At 39.9% G+C, this 23,084-nt stretch overlaps 1 protein-coding gene across 5 annotated transcripts in view; it reads left to right on the top strand.

The window, feature by feature from the left end:
• Nucleotides 1-5,800: 5,800 nt before the first annotated feature.
• The window catches only part of MLLT3 (MLLT3 super elongation complex subunit), a 119,140-nt gene continuing 101,856 nt past the window's right edge, over nt 5,801-23,084 (top strand). For 4 of the 5 annotated variants that reach the window (XM_032676264.1, XM_032676263.1, XM_032676260.1 and 1 more), the window contains exons 1-2: nt 5,801-6,036; nt 6,513-6,693. In XM_032676264.1, coding sequence (XP_032532155.1) covers nt 6,025-6,036; nt 6,513-6,693 — 193 coding nt within the window. In that variant the 5' untranslated portion in view covers nt 5,801-6,024. Of the gene's footprint in view, nt 6,037-6,512; nt 6,694-7,047; nt 7,182-23,084 lie in introns of those variants that run through there. The other variant, XM_032676262.1, reaches the window with a different exon arrangement.

Here is a 23,084-nt window from a genome sequence, read left to right as displayed (position 1 = left end):
CTGAAACAAAGTTAGGCAGGAGTACTGGAGGGCAGGAAGGCTCTGCAGAGGGATATGGACAGGCCGGATCAAAGATTGGAGGCCAATTGTGTGAGGTTCAACAGGTTAAGTGCTGAGTCCTGCCCTTGGGTCATAATAACCACAGGCAGTGCTACAGGCTTGGGGTTAAGAGTAGCTAGAAAGCTGCCCATTGGAAAAGGATCTGGGGCTACTGGTCAACAGTGGCTCAACATGAGCAAGCAATGTGGCCGGGTGTCCAGGAAGGTCAGTGACATCCTGCACCAGACATAGAGTAGCCAGCAGGACTAAGAAAAGGATTGCCCCCTGTCCTTGGCACTGGTGAGGCTGCACCTCAAATCTTGTGTTCAGTTCTGGGCCCCTCATTACAGGAAAAACATTGAGGTGTTGGAGTGTGTCCACAGAAGGGCAACAGAGCTGCTGAAGGGTCTGGGGCACAAATCTTATGATGAGCGACTGAGGAAGCTGGAGTTGTTTAGCCTGGAGAAAATGAGGCTCAGGGGAGACCTTTGCATTCTCTAGAACTCCCCCAAAAGCCTTGCAAGCCTCCTGAAATCCATTTTCATAAGAAATAGTGCTCCTTTTTACCGTAGTGTCTCAAGGATTTCCTTGAGATGGGGATGCATGTGCAGAACACTGGTGAATAATGCTCTAGGAAACTATTGCTCTCTCTCTCCATTTGTGTGTGTATATATATATATATATATTTCTCCTCCCTCTCCTCTCCCCTTCCCACACATATTTGTATGTATTTGCAGTCTGAAGCAGATAAAATTGATAGTTTTGATCAGTTTAAAATATGCTACATGAGGAACAGATAAATGGAGAATGGGTGAAAAAAGAGGCAGCAGAGCATTGGAAGGCGGAAATGGTAGTAAGTCAGGAAAACATGCTTTTTGCATTTGTATGTTTTGGAGAGCCAAGTAGTTTTTATTTGAGATTGTAAATATATGGAAAATTGTCTGGAATTGATGTCATATGGTGATGCAAAGTATTCTGATAGGAAATCCATTGTTTATTGAAGAGTGCCTACTATTAGGAGGAGTGTAAATGGAGTGCAGTTGCTGTACTACTAAAATCTATTGAATTCAGTGGACCACACAGAGCTTACATGGAAGGGCTTCTGAAACCTGTGTGGCAAGTCAGAATGTACAGACGGCAGGTTTCCTGATCACTCTCCTGCAGCTGGAAAAACATTTTGACCATCTTAATTCTTTTTTGTTCTCCTCTATGCCTTCATAAAAATTACCTCCATCTTCCTCCCAGTGTTGTGATTACTGGCTGATTCCCATATGTTGAGCAACCTTGCTTTACAACTTTCTCATATGTGAAAGTTGCTATTTCTCATTCATATGATTTCTGTTTAGATTTCTTAAATGAAGCTACCAAGATCCTGAGGCCAGACTTCTGCAAATATGTATGTAATATATTCCTTAAATTTTGCAATGTCCTTTCAAATTCCACATCTGTTAAAGCATTCTTTTTGATTGTTGAGCTAGCTGTGAATTTCAGTTTCTCTGTTCTCCAATGCTACATTTGCTTACATGCTTTTTTCTATTTCTTATTTTTTTTCCATTTTTTTCAGGATCAAACTTTTTCCTCACAGTGTTTAACTGCTTTCACCACTTCTTGCCTTATTTGGTTGTTCTCTGTTAAGGCATTTGGTCTCTTCTTGTTTAATTCGCCATCCATAAAGCTGGGATAAAACAACTTCCTGAATCACAGTGAGGGTGTAATCATGACTTCATTAAAGATGAGGACAGCTAAGACCCAGCGGTTATATGAGTACTTATCACTGATAAAAAATTCTGCTTTTCCACATGAGTTTCTCACCAAGGTAGTGTTAAGCCATTCCAGCTTTTCACTTATTTTCTGATGATACTGGGAATAAAGAAGATTTTTCTTACAATTGAAAGTATGAGGGTAGTGTACTCTTGTACCTTTCTGATAACAAGCTATAGAATAACACAGGTGTTCTATGACCAAGACATAATGATCATATGCATAAACTCTTATCTTGAGTAATGGTTGACTTACCTAACTAATACAGTGGCCACCACAAGAATCTGATACAGAGTGAGGACGATCACATAATTCTTTTACACTCTTTGGCTGATTTCCAGTGGGGAGATTTCCAATCAGGCTAAGAACTGAGAATACTGATTTCAGTGGAGTTACTCCCTAACAGCTCCCTTGCACATGTGATCACACTCTCCTGGCTATGGTTGTGCAAATCCCAAACAAGTTCTCTGAACTTAGTCATTACACAGGTCTAAGCAGAATACAGAATTTGACTTTATTTCTTTGACTAACAGGAGTATTTCCTCTAGGAGCTCTGCCATTGTTAGGAAATAAAAACCTAAATACTTCTTGTAAGTCTTTCAACAAGACTTTTCCACTCTGAACAAATTTCCTTATACATCCCTAGAGGCCTTTAAAACAGATTTTTTCTAACCTTTTATACTGTAATATTGTGCATATCCAAGACTCCCCTTTTGCATTTATCTTTTGTCTTTACTATGTCCCACTGAGGTGACTGGTGGTGAGTTATAAACTCTTTTATATTGTTTTCTAAATCATGCAGCCCTTCCTCTTGAAGATCCTTTCTGTTGGTAAGGGATTTAATATGTTACCAGCTAAAGTGCTTATTTTCTATTTGTTTTGTGATTAGAAATAGACAAGCCAATAAAACTTCAAAATAGGCATACACTTGGCCAAGGTACTTGCCATTTGTTCAACCTATGTCACTAACCAAAGAAAGCCAATCCAGAGAGAATATTCTGCCACTGGTTCCTGGCAGCCAGATGGCATTACAAAACAACTTAGACATACTTCTTGTCGTATGTGTAAGATCAGCTGTAGGCTCATTTTAGGTTTTGGCTGTGATTCAGACGATTGTAATCAAAGTATCTGGCTTGGATCAGTTATGATTTTTTTATACTGATTGCATAAGGGAATTAAAAGATCTCAAAAACAGAGAAATTCAGACTGACAATATTTTTAAAAGGCACTGTGGTTTCCTTTGTAGCCAGTAATATTAGCTTTTTCAGTTAGTTGTGTTTTTGAAACATTTGAAAACAGGGCCAATGTAAAAGTCAGTCAATATATTTGGGTCACAAAGTTTGAACTTCAAATAGAAATTTAAAACAGCTGTGTTTGAAACACTGAAGACAATTCAGTGTGTCCAAGTAAGCTGGGAAACAGTCTCGGTTTTTTTGTGGCACAAGACATATCTACCTTGTATAAGGAAACAGTACAGAAAGGCAGCAATTCCTTTCAGCTGTGTGTGGAATGACCATATATATGTGTGTGTGTGTGTGTGTGTGTGTGTGTGTATGTACATATGTAGCTATGAAACAGAGCTCCTGTTAGGTCAGATGCAATGCTGCATTAACACATCTACAGTTACACATCTACATCTAACTCAATATACAGTTAGTTGTATACTGAGCAGAAATTTTGACTCATGTTCCATCTAAATCAGAGATCTCTGCATCACGTGTCAGATGCAGGTGTATCTGAAGGTTGCCTCCTGGGAAGCCTACAGCTGTACCAGTTATTTCAGCACACATAAAATGCACAAGCATTTTTAGCATTGCAGGAGTTGATTACATGAACCTTTAGGTAGTTAAATACCTCTAAGAACATAACCCAAATGGCTTTAATTTTCCAGCAGCTGAGTAATTATTCCATGGTAAACCTTGTTTAAGCAGCACTGGAAAGTGCTGCTTAAAATAGAAAAAATTTTCTACTTGTAGAAAATTCCTTCCCCTTTATAACTCTGTATTTCTTTGGGGCAGGGTCTTTGCACTTCCGTATGCACGTAATTGCATCCATCTGCTATAATGAGATCAAAGAATGTTTATTTTAACTGCTAATACAAAATGAAGAAAATAATTGCACCAGTTTGTCACTTAACAGCTCGAGATCATTCTTTGATTTCACTCCTGTCAGCCAAAGATTATATTTGGAATTTGTGAAATTTTATCTCAGTTGTTTCACAACTGACAAATGTTAAACAACTTAATTTTCTTTTCCAAATTTGAGTCTGACTCAGCAGATATTTCTAAGTAATGATTACTCAACTGAGTGGTCTCCATTAAGTAGCTAAAAAGGCAGCATAAATGAAGTTAAGTAATAGAAGCATTTCCACCGTGACACTGATATGCGATATAGGAAAACATCTTGTATTGATTCAGTCCTGTTCTAAGCCAAGAGGAAAACTAATTTTGTCTAAATACATAAAAAATGAAAGTCAGTATAGAAGAATACCAGAGGATTATCCAGCTCTGTTCCTTCCAGTAGAAGCCCAAGTTAGTGAGATGATGCTCTCTTCAGATGGGTTCTGACAGCTGGAAGCCCACTGCATTAAGCACAGTAGTGGTCCAGCCTCAGTGTCCTTGCTTAAATGCATACAAACATGTCCTTACTCAAGGACAAAGTTTTAAAGTTACCAGAATCAGCTTTGATGGGTTTACGGACTCAGTAGGAGTTCCTATACTTGCTGCCTTTACCAATGAAAGATTATTAGAAGATACATGAAGTTTTAGATCTGCATATCACAATTTTAAAACCTGGATATTCATATACATGACGGGTTAATGTTAATACATTTCAAGTCATGTTGTAACTTGTGGAATTATTACAAATTGTATTCATTCTTTCAAGTACTGATTTCATTGATTAGGGCTTACAACTTTTGTAAGAATAGGTGCTCAGTAGTTTCGAAGGACTTATTAAATCACGCTAGAATTTCGACAATGTGCGTTTCTTATGCCCAAAGTGAAAAGAGAGAAGACAGGAATCGTGGCCTTCTGGAGAGGTCAAATGAGGACAATATCTCGAGGGCTCCGCGCGCCATCTCTTGGTGACACCTGGAAGGCCTCGGGAGGTACCTCTGGTGTGTGCTCGTGCTGCTTGCCGAAGGGATCGCTGTGCTGAGTGTCCCGTCACCGCGCTATCATCGTCATCACAGTGTCACAAATGTAATTACCGAACAGAATAAACGCGTTTTCAGCGTGCCAAAAGTTAACGCAGGCAATTTTTGACAATTTCATGGCTGTTGGAAAATACTCATCTCACGGACGTCAGCACCATGATTTAGACATTCACGGTAAATCAGTTCCAGCTCCTCAATGGCATATTCCCGTGGCATGAATCTGCACGTTATCTCGCATATTATGGAAGGGATATGGAAGTGGTTGGGGTGGTAACCGTGTTTCCAGGGACTCTCAGGACGTTACTAACAGAAGCAGCAGCTGGTGCTGCAAATAAGTGTTAAATAATCCCGTTTGTCATTTCCTGCCTGCCCATCATCACCTGCCATCCCTGTGTAAGTCGGGCATTCCCTTCCTGTCCCGCTTTCTCTGTTTTTCCAGGAGGTTTCATCAGCGGCTTTTCAAAAACGTTTGTTTGGGACATACATGAAGTAGAGGCGGAGGTTTGGGGAGTCGGAAACTCCTGCTTTCAGTGTACCCTTGGCGCAGGGAGTCCTTCCACTAGAGGCTACCCCATCCGCCGGGCCCCAGCCCCGGCCGCCCGCCGGAATCCCGCCGGGCGGGGCTGTCCCACTCCCGGCCCGGCCCCACAACCTGTTACTTTAAGGGGGGCGGGGTGGGGGCGGGGCCAGGCTGAGGAGCTCGCACGCTATTGGCTATCGCTCCTCCCTGGTGCCGCCCCCCGGCCGTGTCCCCCGCGCGGTGTCAGTCCGGAACGCATGCGTGGCGGGCGCTACGTTGGCTGGCGGGGCTGGGGCGAGCGCCGGGGCTGCAGCGGGCGCGGCGCGGAGAGCGGGAGCGAGAGAGCGGGGAAAGGTAGCGGGAGCGCGGCGAGCCGGAGCCAGCAGCCACTACCGCAGCCGGCGGGAGCAGCGAAGCAGAGGATGCCCGCCTCCCGCCCGCCGCTCCTCTGCGCGCCCGCCATCTCCTCCACGTCCTCATGAATTAGGGCTGCGCGGTGGGGGTGGGGGACGGCAGCGAGAGCCCCAGCGGAACCGGCGCCCCAGGCATGGCTGGCTCGGTGAGTGAGCACCTCGGGTCTCTCCCGCCCCTCCTCCCGGCGCTGCCAGGCGCCCGCCGCCGGGAAGGGGTTGACGTGACCGGGAATTTCTCCTCGCGTGCTGCTTTCCCTGCCTCCCGCTACTCCTGGCGGCGGCGCGGCGCGCGCACGCACTTGGAGGGAGCCGCGGTCCTGCCGCCGCACCGGGGGAAGCGAGCGCGGAGGCGCCGAGGGGAGGACGGGGCGTGCCTGACAGTGGCCCCCGGGTCACCTCCCGGTGGCACCGAGAGCGGTTTTGCACCCTCGCCTGTGGGGCCATTTTTTGTTGTTGCAGCGGTGCCTTTCTGTTCTTGCCCCCCCACCCCTTTGCCGTGTTTATGGCACCGCTGAGTCCCTGTGTCCCCGCATCGCCCGCGGTGGGGCCGTTCCCCCTGGCTGCCCGCACCATCTCCACTTCCCTGGGCGCTCACCGGGCGTTCCCCGCCTCTTCCCCGCAGTGCGCCGTCCAGGTGAAGCTGGAGCTGGGACACCGAGCCCAGGTGAGGAAGAAACCCACCGTGGAGGGCTTCACGCACGACTGGATGGTGTTTGTCAGAGGTCCTGAGCACAGCAACATTCAGCACTTCGTGGAGAAAGTCATCTTTCACCTGCACGAGAGCTTCCCTAGGCCGAAAAGAGGTAGGGAGGACCGGACCGGCTTCCTGCCCCCACCGCCGGTAGCGAGCTTTCCCCCGGGACGAGTGCTCGGAGCCGGCCCAGAGCGGGCGCAGCCGATGGATCTGTGCCGATCTCCTTGGAAAACAAAAGCGGCCGTCGGTGCCGGGGCCCTTCTCCCGCCCCTACTAGGGCTGTCCGGGGTCGGGAGGGACTCCTCTGCCGCTTCGCGCACTTGCTGCCGCGGGGATATCCACTCGCGGTTGCCCGGGGCCGCAAAGCTCGGCCCAGCCGTACGTCTGGGTCCCGACTCCTCCTGGTCTCTGAGCTGTGGGTGGCACAGAGTTGGCTTCTGTCCCGGTGTAGGTCCTTACTGGAGATTTTTGCCCACGTGTTACTTTCTTCTGGCTGGTGTTGCTTTCTCCCGATGTACTGTATGACTGGAACAGGGATGCCTGGTACTTGTGTTTGGAGTCCCTCAGCACGCTACTTGTTCAGGGCTTCGTCCTTTCGTGAGTACATGAAAAGGTCTCAAAAGATGTGTATGCGTGGTGCATATGTACCCATAGGAGTTGGGCTGGGAGAGGTATAAGAAGCCTTTTGTTCATGTCTGATTCTGGATCCCTTGCTGTCCTGATTATTGTAGTTGGATTAGCTGAGGTAACAGTATAAATAAAAGAAGTTAACAGGTTTATTTATCTATGCAGACACAATGCTTAGGAGTTATCCTTCATTTGATCTATAGTCTTTATTGAGATCTAGTACTCCTCCAGTTCCTTAAAACAACACCATCATAAGTCCTGTCTGCTTAGAGCTAGATGGGAATAAATTGAATGTTCAGAGAGCAAAAGACAGGAAGATTTTCAGTCTTAAGATAAAAATGCTTTGTTTTTTGGCAGGGTAAAAACATGTATTTTAATTTAATGTTTTTCACTTGGAAGATACCAAGCTGTGACTTTTTTTTACATCAATTTTTCCTTTAGAATACTTTCTTCTCTTAAGCGTTAGAGTGTAAGAATTACAGTATTTCAGAGGCAGAGTTTATCCTCTGATATACAGGCTTTTAATTCCCTTTTAGTTTCATAGAGTCAGTTAATTTTTTTTGATCTATTGTAAACCAGTGCAGTAGTGCACAGTTTTCGGTGAATTGTATGCAATACTGCAGTATTACTGATAAATTAAATTGCACAGATTGTCTGGTGGAGTTTTCCTTCTGCTTTCTTCTATTTGTTGTACAGAAAAACATGACTTTAGGTCAATCTAAATAGTTTGGCAGAAAAACTCCTGAGAATAGGTCTAAGTAGTCTAAATAGGTGAGATAGCATTATCAATATTCAGTGAATTGGATGATGTATTGAAGTCAGTGGTAGAAAGTACATTTAGTACTTGAAGCTCTGTCTGCATAGGGGGTGTTGGTGATCTACTGTGCTTTTATTATCTATGCTATATTTATTTACTTGCTGTCTGGCCTCCCGGAGCATGAGTCTGCTGCCCAAACTTGGTTGCTAGATGTGATGTGGAGCCTGCTAATGAGAGTGTAGTTTAGGACTTCTGCAAGTGAAAGATCTATGATTTGCTACTTGAAGTGCTTTGTGTCTCCAGCTGCTGAGTTCAGTTATGCAGTCATTTAAGCCATTGTTTTGAAGTGTTTATTTTGGGGTTTTATTTGTATGCATCGTTTTTATGATGTAGCAACTGCTGGGAAAGATGCCAGCTTATATAGCCCGGGAGGGGACTTGTACTGTACTTGCACATGGCTTGTGCTGTAGGAGAACTAGGAGCCACTTCTATCCAGCAGAGCATAACTTGGATGGCAGGCACTCTGTTCACTTCTGGGCTTTGCTTAGCCTCCTAAAACTACAGCAATGAATGAAAAAATAGATGCTTAAGAAATTTCAGGCCCTGAAATCAGTGGGAGACTGATCCATGTATAAATTACCTAGAACGTTTTCTGCTATTCAGAAGTGTTTGGAACTGTGATGGTGATGTGTGTATCTTAAATGGGAGCATTTTGTTTGTCTTTCTAATGTAGAAATACAGTTAAAATTTCTGATAGAAGTATTCTAAGGTTGTTTTTTTTTTTTGTCTCTGTAAATCAGTGCTAGTAGTTTGGTTTGGTAACTTAAGTGTTGCGTATTTAATAGGAATGATATGCATGTTTGTGGTGTTAGTCAAACTACTTGTTTTCCATCGCTTCCTCTGAAGTTATATACTTTATTATTTTAGTACAGGATAACTTAACCACTTGGAGCTACTCAGTTGACAAACTACTTCTGAGCATGCTGAAGTTAGGTGTGCAATATTAATCAAAAGAAAGTGCTAATATACTGACTAGCCATCATAAGACCTAGTTTTATGGTAAGGGTTCTTTTATCTCTGGATTCATAATAAGAATGGCTGCTCTAATATGTATGCTTGCTAGGAAAAATCTTATTTCATTAAATCTATCTGTAAAGCTCATGGATCAATTTGAAAATAATAATAAATCAACAGGCTCTCAGAGGTGTTATTAACTCATAACGTATTTCTGCTGCTATGTCACCTTTTATTAGGGGCATAGTAATTCCAAACACCAAGGGAGGGAAGAGAGAAAAATTGCCAGGTCATTTGATTGCATGTTTATAAGAATAGCTGGATAAACTGTCAGTTTGCCAGCTACAACTGTGACTTTGCTTATCTGTTCTGTTTTTGCTAGAAATTTTGGAAATACTAGAGGCTGGTGGTGAGTTTGTGAAGGTGTGTCCAAGTGTTAGTCGTGCTAATAGTTGCTGTAGAGCAATCAGGGTTCTGTACCCCGAAGTTGCATTAGTTTTAGTGTAGCAGCATAGCTAGAAATGGTGGTCAGTCTTCGTAGTGCAGAGCAGGTTGGTTTGTGTGTGAAGGTAACTAATGAGGAACAAAGTATACATAAGCTAGAGTAACTTGATAAAATAGTATTCATCTTTTAGCCTGTCTCCCCTTAAAATGCTGAGCTTGGCGGCAGTTTTATTGGTTTCTGTTTGCCTTATGGTGACCAAGTGCTTCAGTTTATCCTTGCATGGTGGAGCATACAGGCATTGGCAATGACTGATTCCCCTTACTTCAACCCATTTAATGGTCTGCCCCTGCTGTCTGATTTCCATGAGTAGTTTCATGGGGGTGGTGGCTGTAAGACTGCTTGTCTTGTTAAAGAGAGTAGACTCACATCTAGACTCAGTTTGGAGTAGTATTTGCAAGACAAAAGCTCTCTAGAATCATCATGCAATCATAAGTACTGCTGTTTTCAAACCTCGTCTATTTGTGATGTGGATATAAATTGGTTAAGAGAAGATACGGAGAATTTCTAAAATTCTAGCTTTAGTTCAAAACACATGCTGCTTATCTTTCATTATTCATGTGAAGGAAATAGTGCTATGTGTAGAAGTGCAATATTCTAAAGCATGCAACAAGGTGTGTCATCAGATTGTAGTTAGTTTTGATTTGTGGCTATCATCATGGCTAGGCTTCACGAATGAAGATTTGGAAAGAACTGTACCCACGTTTGCTACAAGTGCGCTGGTGGCTAAAGAGGCCAGTGTGAGATAGACAAGATCGGTTGCAAAAGGCACAGCAGAAGGACTCCTTGGATGGATTCGGTAAGACATGATTCTTTCTGCATTGTCTTTTCTCCTCGAGAGTGATCCTGTATGTGTTCTCAAAAGCATCAGCAGCGTTACAGATGCTGTGTCTCCAGGCCTTCCGACTGGAGGCCAGAGTAGACCAGTGATGATGATCAATATGGCCAAAGCTGAGATGTTGTTTCAGGGAGTCCTTGTATCTCCTCTTCAGGGCTCCTCTCTTGCAGCAGCCGGTGGCAAGTTCACCATAAAGCAAGATCTTAGGGAGGCGGTGGTCCTTCATCCTTGAGATGTGTCCTGCCCAACGCAGCTGCGTTCTCAGCAACATGGCCTCAATACTCGTAACTGCTGCCCGTTCTAGAACAGATGTATTAGTCACATAATCTGACCAGTTAGTTTTGATTTGTGGCTATACTGTCTCCAAAAAAGGAGCTGTTGTTCGTGTGTGATAATGTGTCTCGTTACTTTTATGGATGCTAAGCAATGCAAAAGTATTTTCTTCTTTCCTAATGAATGCTGGTGCTCTGCAACAGTAGCCTGACTGCTATTTCTCTTACAGTATTTCATTTGGTTAAGGAAACACATACTTTGTGTTTTGATGACTTTTAAGTACACACCAAAATCTACACTGGAACTAGTATGTTCTTGTGAGTTCTATGAGTGATTCAGTTTCTGTTAAACAGTGGCATATTTTGAGAAACTAAGTTTTTCGTATTAAAGAAAATAATGGGTGGGCAATATTACTGTGGTAATAATTAAGTAAATATGAAAATGTTGGTTTGGGCACTGGAATGCTGTAACTTAAAAAGTGGAAGATGTTGCTTTCCTCTGCAGTGCTTAGTGCATCTCCTAGTTCAGAAAGTTTTACAATGGTAGGGCAACGTGGCGAAAGTGAAGCTGCTTGATATTCTACTACAGGATGGACCAAATTCTAATATTCTTCTAGAAACTTCACAGCTCCAGTATTGGTTGTTTTCATTAATGTTGTCTGTTAGCGCAGAATGAGACTTAGTGGACCATAACATTTTGAAATAAAATTGGCTTTTAAATACTAACTGCAAAAAAAGAAAAATCTTTTTGTGCTTCATTTAAAGTCAGTGAGAGTCTTAATTCTATTAATTTTAGTAAACTGATTGGTATGAGAACAGGCACCTATAAGCAGATTCTTCCCAGATGATTTTAAGTTTTCTCTATACCAGCTAGTGCGGGCAGACCATCAAGGTCACTAAATAGGCAGTCAGTTTTCTGCTATGTATTTTAGTAAGATATTTAGCTACATTAGTAAAAAAAAACAAACTTGTTCGTTTTTTTTCTCCTCTTAAATTTGCCTGAACTTAAGCATGTAGTGTGATAGGCACATGGAAATTTCATTTCCCATCAGTCTAACAGATACAGGCTTGATACTGCATCTTTTGGGGCAATTTTTGCTATTTTAATTGCAAAATGGTTGTGTTATTGGGCATGGATTTACTCATCAGTGGATTTCAGCTGTGGCCACATGAAACGTCTGATATCTAGTGAAGAACTTCATTTGTTTAATAGGAAACTCTTGAGACCTAATTTTGTTACTGCTCTCTAATAAGAGACTAAATAGCTTTGAGAATACACACATGTTTTCAAGTGCACTTTCTAATTCAGCCCCATGCAAATCACAAGGGCATTTCACAGTTTTCTTTTTTCAAAGGAAGTGAGGAGAGTTTGAATATAGTGAAGCCATCAAGTTTCATATTTACGTGAATTACATCAATAAATAATTGGTGGCCTTGATGTTAAGATGGCACTTGTGTAGGAAACCCTGCTTCTAATAAATAATTTCCCTTCATTAATATGTCTCTAAAAACGATCACATTCAATGTCAATGTTTAGGCTTTATTTAGAAGTATACAGTATAATAAGGACTTGGTTCCTAGGTTGGGCAGTGTACATGTGTTTTATGAATATACAAATCTGATGATCCCTTTTCATGAGAATTGATTTGCTGCCTGCTAAGACTTGAATTGCGTTGGACTGAAATGAAGGTAAATGCAGACTGAAGTGTGACAATGGGCTATTACACCTGCTCAAGATACACAGTGACTGTACTTTCTGTAGTACTTCACTATAACAAGATAGGGGAATAACAAGGCTGCTATGTCCTCCAGTGTCAAAACCTTAATTTTTTAAGTTTACTTGTAGGGTTTTTTGTGTGGTTTAATTGTGCAATTTATGTGTTCAATGTGTGCTTTTTTCCGCTTCCCTGCATAGGATGGATGTCTAGTTTGAAATAGATTTCTTCCCTCTTCAAGCACGTTCCTGCAAGGGCACATGCTGATTTCTATCAGAACTGTCAATCAGTTCTGACTATCTTAAGTCTTAAAAGATGAACCTTGATTATTTATTTCACATTAGATTTATTTTGAATAGCATTTAGTTGCTGAAACAGTATTTTTAGTTTTAAGAAGTTCTGGTTACATTTTACTAAAGCTACAATGTTAATAACTCAATGATTGTAACTCTTCCTAGCTCAATGATTGTAACTCTTCCTAACTCAATGATTGTAACTCTTCCAGAATTTAGGCAGTAGGGAATGTAATTTCAGGGCTGTTGGGCGCAAGATTTTGGATAGCTGTAGACTAACACTCGCTTGAAGTACAGAAAACCAGACTATTGTGTGTAAGATCAACTTTCACTTTTTGTAGTAAGATGAGGGGGAAGATATCTCAATGGTGAAATTGGTAGACAGTTAAATTTTTTAGCATTTACTTGAGAAAAAGAAAACAACTAGGTTGTTTAGTGTATATTGTTGTGACTCTATTTACTTATGTGCAGGTTTTATCCTTAGAAAAATAGGTGTAAGAATGTTTAAACCATGTATTTAATATTACAGGTTAGGCAATGTAGGAGTCGGGTTTCAGAAAGTGTGCCAAACAACACCCGGGGAGATGTAGTTCCCAAGTACTCCTGTACACATGGGCAGTGAGATACCCCATGATGATCGGTCAAGGGACTCACGTGTTACTTTGAACCTTGTATATAGGGTGTTGTTTGATTTGAATAAAGTGGATTTGGCTGTGAACCCCCAAAAAGCTAGTTGAGTCCTTGTAATTTATTTATGTATTATAGTAATACACCGCAAGGCAATATGAACTGTGGATATAATTATGTCTGTTAAGATTCGGTAAGCTGTAAAATCTTGGATATTTTTGGTTTTTTGTGTTTTTTTTTTTTTTGTGGTGTTCTTGTAACAATGTTATGCAGTATTGTTATGGTTATTTTTTGATGTGTTGTTTGTTTTTTTTGTGTTGTAGGTTTATTTTTTTCTTTTACATTCAGGTTATGGAGAGAAATATTGAAGGGGATTATTATGTCCTTTGTTAGAATCGGTAAAAGAGGCTGACAACTTGATAGTTGCAACCTCTAAAGCCTGTTGATAATACTGGGGAAAAACCAGATTAATTTATACAGATTTGATTCAGAATTAAGTCTATAGGCTGCTGCAGTTTGACTACATTAATTTATGTGAGACTCTTGTGATGAACACCTGCAATTTTAAACCAGCAGAATTCAGTTCATGTGCTATCATCCTCTTTCTTCCTTTCCTGGTAGTGATTGATAGACATATATGAAGATATAGGAACAGTCAAATTCTAGCACTTGTATATATTTGCATGGAAATTATGATTTCTCATCTTGTTATAAAACACTTAGCTTGTAATTCAAGATGTTGTTTCTTTTTGTATCATTGTTGGCTTTTTGATGTGTCTTCTAGTATATAAAGCACTGGAAGAACAGATTGGTATTTAAAATATTTGTATGTTTACTTAAATATCTGTGTGGGAATTCATTTTAAAATTAAAATTTATGTATGTCATCAGAGAGTTTCTTATCAGTATCCTTGGCTTAATTCTCTCCCTTGCTTGCCAGGTATGGGCTGTATCACACTGCCAGTCCTGTGCCGAGCTCGTGCACTGGCTCTGGCTCTCTTGAGTATGGGTTTGTTTCTTTGAGCTTCCCAGAAGAGCCCTGTGGTACTGCATGAGTTTCATTTTAAAATTTGTGCACACTGTGGTGACAGAGGTCTCGATAGCTATAACTGCATGTAAAAGATGGATCAAATCTAGTTTCTTTTAGATGAGGTTTGGACATATTCTGAGCAGCTGATGCTTGTGCACTATCTGGACTTCAGTAACTTGTCCATAATTCTATGTAAAAATGAATACACCTATACAGAGTAGGCTGTGTGTATTTTTCGTAGGGCATCTTGATCATGGGGGTAAATACCAGGGTAGGTATTTCTGTTTTCATATGGTTATGATGGCAAACATTGTATTGCAAACTGCATTATTATACATAACAAAACAAAAAAACAGAGCTCAATGAGCAGTGTGAGGTGGATTGATTTTGTTGATGGCTGTTAGAATACTGAGTGGTTTACAGTAAGTCTGACTACTTGTGCTTGCTGTTCTAATGCTTGCACGGAAAAACTCCACCCAATTCCATGACACTAACTGTTTTGCTTGTTCTAGATAGCAATAATGTAACCATAACGTATATCTTGAGACAAGTTGATGGGCAAGGTAGACTTGTAGGGGAAGTTAAGAACTTTCTCTGTGTACTTAGAGGGAGACAATATTTTACCTTTCGTTTGCTAACTTTAAAGGAATAATGTGGGGACTCAGTGAAAACAGAACTACCTTATATTGTGGGCTGGAGGCCAGCAACCTGGGTGTTTTCCATTGTGTGTGGGAAAGATGGCAGGTGTATGATGTTACTCAGAGCAGCCTTTCTGGTAATGGAGGGTGGAATTTTTCCTTATGAATTTTGATTGACTGGTATGAAATGGATAAATGGCATTTTAGTTCCTCTTGTTATCCAGTACCAGGCTCTATAATGTGTAATAACAGAAAAACTATTTTCACATTTTGTCTTACATAATGAAAATTCCAAGTGATTATTTTATTGAAGAATTTACACAGTTTTTGTCATCACAGCACTAGCATCATGCTTTCCTGAAAAGCAGGAAAGAGGTGGATTAAACTTGAAATCTTGTATGCTCTCTGAACATGGAGATACACAGATCTGGTGTAATATTCAAGGGCAGATATTGTTAACTAGGATACTGCCAGATGATTTCTTTTTTGGTGGCTTTATTTTTTTGTTTATTTGGTTGATTTGGTGGAGTGGTTTTTTTGTTTGGTTTGTTTTTTTGTGTATTTTTTTGCCCAATCTTGGGACAAACTGTGTTTCTGGACACGCTTTGTGTCTTAAAGTGACTTAATATGACTGCAAGGAAAGACAAAACTGTGTGAAAGAGTAAAGTATATTGAAATGTGTACAATCGTAGTAGTGAGACAGAAATCAGTTTCCAATTTGTTTCTGTGAAAAGATCTTAATGAAAATTACTTTTAAATAGTTCTAACAAATTATTTCTTTATATCCATAAACACATAAAGCTGAGAAGCTTTCACTTTTAAGAGAACAGCATGCCCTTGCAATAGTTTTTTTAACCTGATGTTGTGTTTTGCCTCTGTGAGAAGGTAAACTTCTACTTGGGGAAAGAATTGGACACTTGTGAGCACAGATTTATTATTCTTAGCCAGACCCAATGCCCAGCCCTTTGCAGCCAATATCCAGTTGCTGCCTTTCATTGGAGGACTGCTTAGTAACTGGAGGTGCTGCTTAGGATCCAGATCCTGTCATGGTGTGGGCTCGCTTGCCACGGTTTGCGTCTCCCTGGGCTCTCTGGTTTTGTTTTGCTGACCACTGGCTCAGCAAGCACTGCATTCCAGAGCTTTGCTCCAGTGCAGCGGAGGCAGCATGGAAGAGAGCATGCAGTGACCCAATGGGCAGGCTGACAAGGAAACAGAGATGTATATCTACTGCCAATGCATGGAATTTGCGTTGGAGTTTATAAGAAAGGGGGAGGAAGTTGTGGAAGGGTTTTGGTGTGTTTAAAGACTGAATGCAGAAAATATTTAGGTAAATTATTCCCTAGGTTTAGTAGCTGACTAGAGGATGGAAGTACAGTTATACTAGTTTTGTGCAAGGTCAGTTAACTGTACCAAAAAAACCCCCAACAGGTAAACTTTAGACATCTAAAAACTAATGAGCAAGGCATTGGCATGAGCAATGGCAAGAAATAAAGAGATCCTGATATGAGTAAGACATAGAAAGCATAGGGATGTTTTGGTGGGGGAGGTAACTCAGAAGGTTTTATTTATCCTTTTGTTTAAAATACAATCTCTGTAGAAATGTCTGTTTGCTATACTGAAGTCAGAAAATACTGTTCTTGTAAATTCCTTTGTAATAGGTTTCTGCTCTGTTTTGATGCTGCTACTACGAAGGCTATGCCTCTTAGAACTACAAAGGTCTGCTCCTGTCTGAGATAAAATTCCTGCACTGTTATGACTTTAAAGCTTTTTGACACTCAAGTTGTTGTATCTTTGTCTAGCTGTCACTAGTTTGTCTGAAGTGTTTTTAACTTAACACTTAAGTGTTGGCTTCTGTGAGTCTTGTAAATGCTTCCATTTTTATATAACATATTCTAGAATAGAAAGTCCAACTTAAATTTGGTGAGGCTTTTTTTTTTTTTTGCCACTTTCAGCGGAGCCAGGTTTTAGCCCATTTCTGCAGAATATTGCTGTGATATCTTCTCAGCAAGAAGTATTTCACCCATAATTCATAGTCTACTCAGTAATTCATTACAGTTAGGTTAATTGAAGTAGCAGTATAGCAATACAATTGCATATCTTTGTTATTTGAAGGATATACTTGAGGCAGACTTCTTAGACTTTTTGAGATTGGTCTTAGTGAACACGTAAATTTATTCTCTACCTTGTGTTCATAGACTCTTCTACCTTCACTGTGCAAGTATGGGGAGGTAACAGCCCTTCAACGAGTTCCTGTAATTACGTGATCTCCTTTCTTTTAAGGATATTGGCTTTTATTATTCTTTAGTGGTATTCTCTCTATAATTATTCCCTAGATAGCGTTGGTTTTTTTGTTTTGTTTTGTTTTGTTTTTTTTTTAGTAAAAGAAATTACTTACAGCTAACTTAAAAATGCTATGAGCTATTTGTGTGTAAATTATTGTGAAGCAGCTCCATCCAAGTTCTTTGAGTGCCTTTGGCAATCTTGTGCAAATACACCAAGATCAGTCCTTGAACCTAAATCAAATAAGGTAGCCAGCATCAGTGAAACGCTTCAGTTTGCTTCTGCAAGGCACTGCTGTCCTATCCTAGCAGTGCTCTTTTTAGTGAGTATTGCCTGGAAACTAAATAGAAACAAGTTGGTTTCTATGAAGCAGATCTACATTAGGTTACTTCCTTGAATTCGTGGTGTAAGAGAGGCAGAGTTAAACAACGACTTCAGATCTTGTAGATTTTGAAACAAAAGTTTAGTTGTACTAGACTACTGCTCTTAGGCTGAAGGGATATTTCCTTACATTTTTGTCTTAATGCCTGAACTGAAATTTTATATTAGTTGAAATACAAATAAATTACTTCTAGATTGACATTTTAAGCATGTAGTCAAAAGTGGCTATTGTGTTTCAGGTGGATTATTTAATTTTTTTTTTTTTAATTTGTGTTAGCGTAGTTTAGACCTAGACAATGTGTGTCTAGACAACAGAAAATTTTAGATTTTGGTTTTAGTTTTTTCCTTTGTAGTTTGTCCCTATGTCTAGATAATAGTATTTTCTTGATTAAAATCTTTAATTAACCTTTGGTTTATAAAATCAGGTTAGTGATGCATTTGGTATGTATGTATTAAGTTATATAGCTAGTCCATAATCTGTAAATATATTTACGTATCTTGAAGATTTAGAGGAATAACAGCTTTTAAAAAAAAATTTAACAATAAATGATTTTGGAATCTAATGCAGTGATTAGATCAGTTTGTTTACCTTTAGTAACTTCAATCACTTAATCTAAACAGGGAAAATTTTTGGAACATTCTTTTACTGAACAGTTTTAGTCTCATAAAGAAAATGCATCTGTGTCTTTGTGTGAAAAACACTGAAGTAAATTAATGGTGGTTAAGACTGGCATGCAATCAGGCACTGAAGATAGGGCTGCTTCTTCTTGCTTTCCCTAGGGGGTTGTTTTCTTGCATACATTTTATGCAGCCTGTACATTAATATCATATAACTGATCTCTGAACCACTTCTCTAATAGTTTTCACAAAACCAGTGTGGGGGCCCAATGATTTAACTGCAGATTAGGGATACACAAGGTAAAAACTGCCTCCAGCAATGGCCAGGTATGGGATTGAAAAGGTTTTTGCCATTTTTCCTTCTGAAAGTTAAAAAGAGTGGACTTCATAAAAATTATGCAAAATTCTGAATGATTACAAGAAGCATGAGTTTTTTGTTGTGGTTTTTGTTTGTTTGTTTGTTTGTTTGTTTGTTTCAAAAATGCCATGAAAGAATAGGAGGAGAGGGCAAATCAGGAAAGCATATGATTTAAAGGTTGCTCTTCCTTTTTTGATACTTTATTGACTGAAACACTTCCTTGCTAGGGATCACCAGGTTGGTGCCTATTCTTAAGAGGATGGATTTAGCATAAAATTATGTCATTTGCGTTTTTTGGGTTTTTTTTAGGATGTTGCTAATTTTATGGAGCACCTCTGAAGCCTGTGAATTCATTCTGTGAGGAGAAAAAGGGTGACATGGGGCATGTGCCTCATTTATACATATTGTAAATCTAGAATAGAGAGTCCATAATTCTATTTTTAATTCGTATGCCTATGCACAATAGGAATTAATGGCAAAACCCTTTTAGGCTTCCCCCAAAACATAGCAGACACTTAAAATAGCAAGGAGTTTAAAGATATTTTGGATTTTTTTTCTGTGTCCACACTAATGTGAATTGTATTACTCTAATAGTGTTTTCTTTGATCAACATGGAAGTTTCTCCCATACAAAGAAATATAGTAATCAGTCTTCAATTTGTTCGGTTTAATCTCTTCTAAATTCCAGGTTGCTGAAGAGGTAAAAATATTGCTGCAGGTAGACAGGAGGACAACACTATAACCCCTTCATATTTCTCAGAGATATTTCATGGTTATGAGAAACCATATTGGTACAGCAAGAACTAGCTTCTCCTGCTTAAATGTGGGCAGGACCCTTTCATAACATGAATAATACTGTGAAGATAAAATACTCTGTATAAATCTTCAGGTTCCTGTGATAGTTGCCTTTCAATGTATTTGTAATTTGGTATTGGCAATATCAGTACCTTAAAGGGAAAGTTCATGTCTTTGCTTCCCCTGCAGGCCTCAGCAGTTTCAGCATTTCAAAGTTATGATTATTTCTCACTCCTTTCTTTACCATTCACACAAGAAGGGGTGAGAGCTGAATGCTCAAAAAATGTGCTTCCCAACTTGCAGAAAGTGCTGGGCAATAAGGTGCGGTATGCCTTATGCCCCATTTTCTTAACATGTCTGTGTCTCTGCCTTCTGTGAGGCAGTGTTGATTTAAACTGTTGCTGTATCTTATCTGTGTTTGTTCTAAGTCACTTTCAGACATAATCATCCCAGTGCTAAGATTTTTGTGTGTTCATGTTTGAACATGTGGAATTAAAATGCTTTATTTTCCTTCCATGTGTTCTGGAAATTAGATTTTTTAGCATTGCTCTAAGATGGCTTTGAAGGCCTACAGGCAAGCCGAAATATCAAAGGGCTACAGGAATTCAGCCATAATTGTTTTATGGCTTGCCAGAAATCAGCCCTATTTGTATAGGTAGCATAGAGAATAGCTGTGAATTGACAATTTGATGCCATTTATATCCACCATAAAAATAATAACAAAAAGTTAAAGGGGTATTTTGGAAGCAGGAACTAAACTGTAAATGCTAATTGCTTCTCCATTTTCTCATAGGAACAAAAAGGAAACAGAGTTTAGAAAGCTTTTTGTTGAATCAGGGTTAAAAAGGACCTTGTCTACTTTAAGGATATTTAATACTGTACTTTCAATGTGAAATTGTGCATTTGTTTTTTACTTTAGTACAAGATCACACCATCTAAAATAAACTTAGATTAAAATGAACTTAACTACTAATAAATGAGAAGGAAACTTCATGCAGTATGAATAGGCAGCAGTATGAGTAAGGAGTCCAAGTGATCTCTCTTCTGGAAAATTGGGAATAGTTCATTTCTCTTTTATGAGTATAAGCTTGTGTTCTTGTTGTTTTCTAGAAGGCTTTCTTCAAATTATTTGTCCAGGTACCATTTGTGACTGAAAAGTGTGCAGATCAGAAACTGTAGTTTGATACTTTCTTGGTTGCTTGGGAAGCAATCTTGGAAATGTGATGGTAATTTTATTTGAAAACCAGGGCTTAGGAAGCACTGGATCCCCACAAGGGAGTTTTTGGGTCTTCTGTTATGATGAGCATCCAGTGACAGTAACTTATTTGCATCTGTCTTTCTTTTCACTTGGCTATACAGAGCGCTCTGAACATCAAAATATGCGGGGTTATCCCAGAGCCCACTATAGGGGAGTGATGTAGGGAAGAATGTTCTCTAAGATACCATTCAGTGGCTTGGGGTAACAGCAAGTGCTGGAAGACCATAATTTCTTAGGAAAAAAAGTAGCACTTAGAGATGTGGCTTGGCGTGTGCACAAATACCAGGTAGGAGAACCTGTTGCCGTGTCTCCATACAAGTCTAAAGAGATATTGAACTCCAGGTCACTTGGAAAAGTAACAAAACCTGTTCATAACAAATGAGGATTCCAGTACTTTACAACTATACTAAAGCATTGAGGCTTTAGTATTGCTTCAAGTGATGACTGTTGAGGTGGTTAGTGTTTAGCTGGCAGTAGTCTATATTCTGTAAATACAGCAGAGCAGAAAAATGAGTGACCCAGTACACCACACTGAGCAGAGCAGAGGCTACCAATTCTGTTCCAGCAGTCATCCAGGTAGGCTGGCTGACATTCAATGAAACTTCTGTTTGCTGTTGGACTCATTTGATATATGAGCAAAGTTGGGCACCTTAATACTGACCTGCCCTATCAAATCTCACAGTATTCCTCTTAAGTCTTACTCTGAAAAGGAAAGAGATTTTTTTATCTCAAGAATTAATGCCATTTGTCCTGCGACCAGTGGCATTCCTCTCATAAAAAATACTGGTTTCTTTATTAACATCTCAACTGTCTTTGTCTCCTGGTATCTGGAGATAAATGGACATTTTAATACGCTGTGGGATTTGTCTTAAGTTCATTACTTCTAGATCTTTTGATTTAAGGCTGTTTGCTCTTGATGGCTTTAAGTTGTCTGGTTATATCCTTAGTTGATTTCCAATTTTCACATTCATCTGTAAAAGATGAAAGAAACACCTAAATATTTTATATGTGAGCTTGTCATATAGACTGTGGGTTTGTTCAGTAACTAAATGTTGCTTTGAAGAGGTAGCTACTTTCTCAGTTTATGATATTTGAATGTTGCCTCCTGACTTGAGTTGTCTTGCTAACATCTGTAATTTGGCTTGACTGGTAAATATCTTCCCCCCCTTATAAAGCAGCGCCTGAGTTTCAATTCCTGGGCTTCTCAGAGAGCTAAGAACGTCCTTGCTGGGATGGGATTGTTTCAAAGTAGCTGGTGAGGTTTTGGATTATGTGAACTTTGTATGGTATTGAATACGTATTGCATTTCCTTTTTGAAAACTTTGCCAGAAATCAAAACCATACAGTCGATCTAAGATGAAGGACAAATACCTTGTGACTTCTATGCATTGAGGTGTGAGCAGTTGTACAACTTAATATAGAGCTTGAATTATAATGTGATTGCCGTTCAAACTTGTCGTTAGAGCATTTAGCACTTCATCTAAGTTGGCTGCAATTTAACAGTGCAGTTGATAGTTTGAGCATTGTGCAGCTTAAGTTTTTTCTCTTGTCACTTACATTCTAAATTGATAAAATGTCATTCAGCTGGGGAACAGTGACAGGGTGGAGATTTTGAATGTATTTCAAGCAGGTTTTAATATTGTGGCATGCTAAAGTCAACTGGCATGTGAAGGGGGACTCTCCAGCCATCTGCTGTAATAGCATGCCTATAGTGATTGGACTTCCAAGAAGTTCCTACTAATAAAGATATTTGATATCTCATTTGGGTTGTGTTGTGAAACAGATTTTAATTAAAAGGTGGTGTAGTTTGTTGTGATTTGTTGGCGTCTCTGACCTGTGAGCAAGTCCTCTGGAGAAAAGGAAGTGCATTTTCTGCTTATCTTCTATTCTATGTGCTTGTTTGGTCTTATTTGGTTGCAGTTTTCCCCTTTGTTGTCTTTGTGCAAAGGAACTGTACACAGTGTGTGGTAGGTGAAGAGCCTTTGTGAGCTTTTTATTCTGTACTGTCCCCATTCTCAGCTTCTAAACCAACAATGATTATCTTGGTCTCCGTGCACTAGTTGAGACACCCAGAGGAGTTTATTTTCCATTTGCTAATATGTGTATCCTGCACTTGTACACGCAGAATAGTTCTCGGGGAAGAATTTGAAGTGCATTGATTCTTACTGTGAGCATTAAGAGTGCCTGAGAGGCTTTAAAAGTTAATGGATCCTTACATGAGGTCTTGTTTATACCGCTTCTTTGAACTTTCTCTTGCAATGTCATTATTTCCTGTGTAAAGTTTATAGCAAAAAAAAAAAAAAAAAAGAAAGGACATGATCCTTTTTAAACATCTATAAAATAAGATCTTTAGCTGCAGAAAGTAGATTTGGAACTTGTGAGCTCATCTACCAAGCTGAATTGCCATATGACTAATTGTAGTGTACCTTAGTTAAGGCTGAAAGTAAGCTCATCTGGAGTTGGTCAACACCTCACTTAAATACTTTGTTCTCATCTTCC

This window comes from Chiroxiphia lanceolata, chromosome Z (genome assembly GCF_009829145.1).
Source record: "Chiroxiphia lanceolata isolate bChiLan1 chromosome Z, bChiLan1.pri, whole genome shotgun sequence".
Classification (NCBI taxonomy): domain Eukaryota; kingdom Metazoa; phylum Chordata; class Aves; order Passeriformes; family Pipridae; genus Chiroxiphia; species Chiroxiphia lanceolata.
The sequence above is the reverse complement of the archived record's forward strand: the minus strand, read 5'-3'. Positions and strand labels throughout refer to the sequence as shown.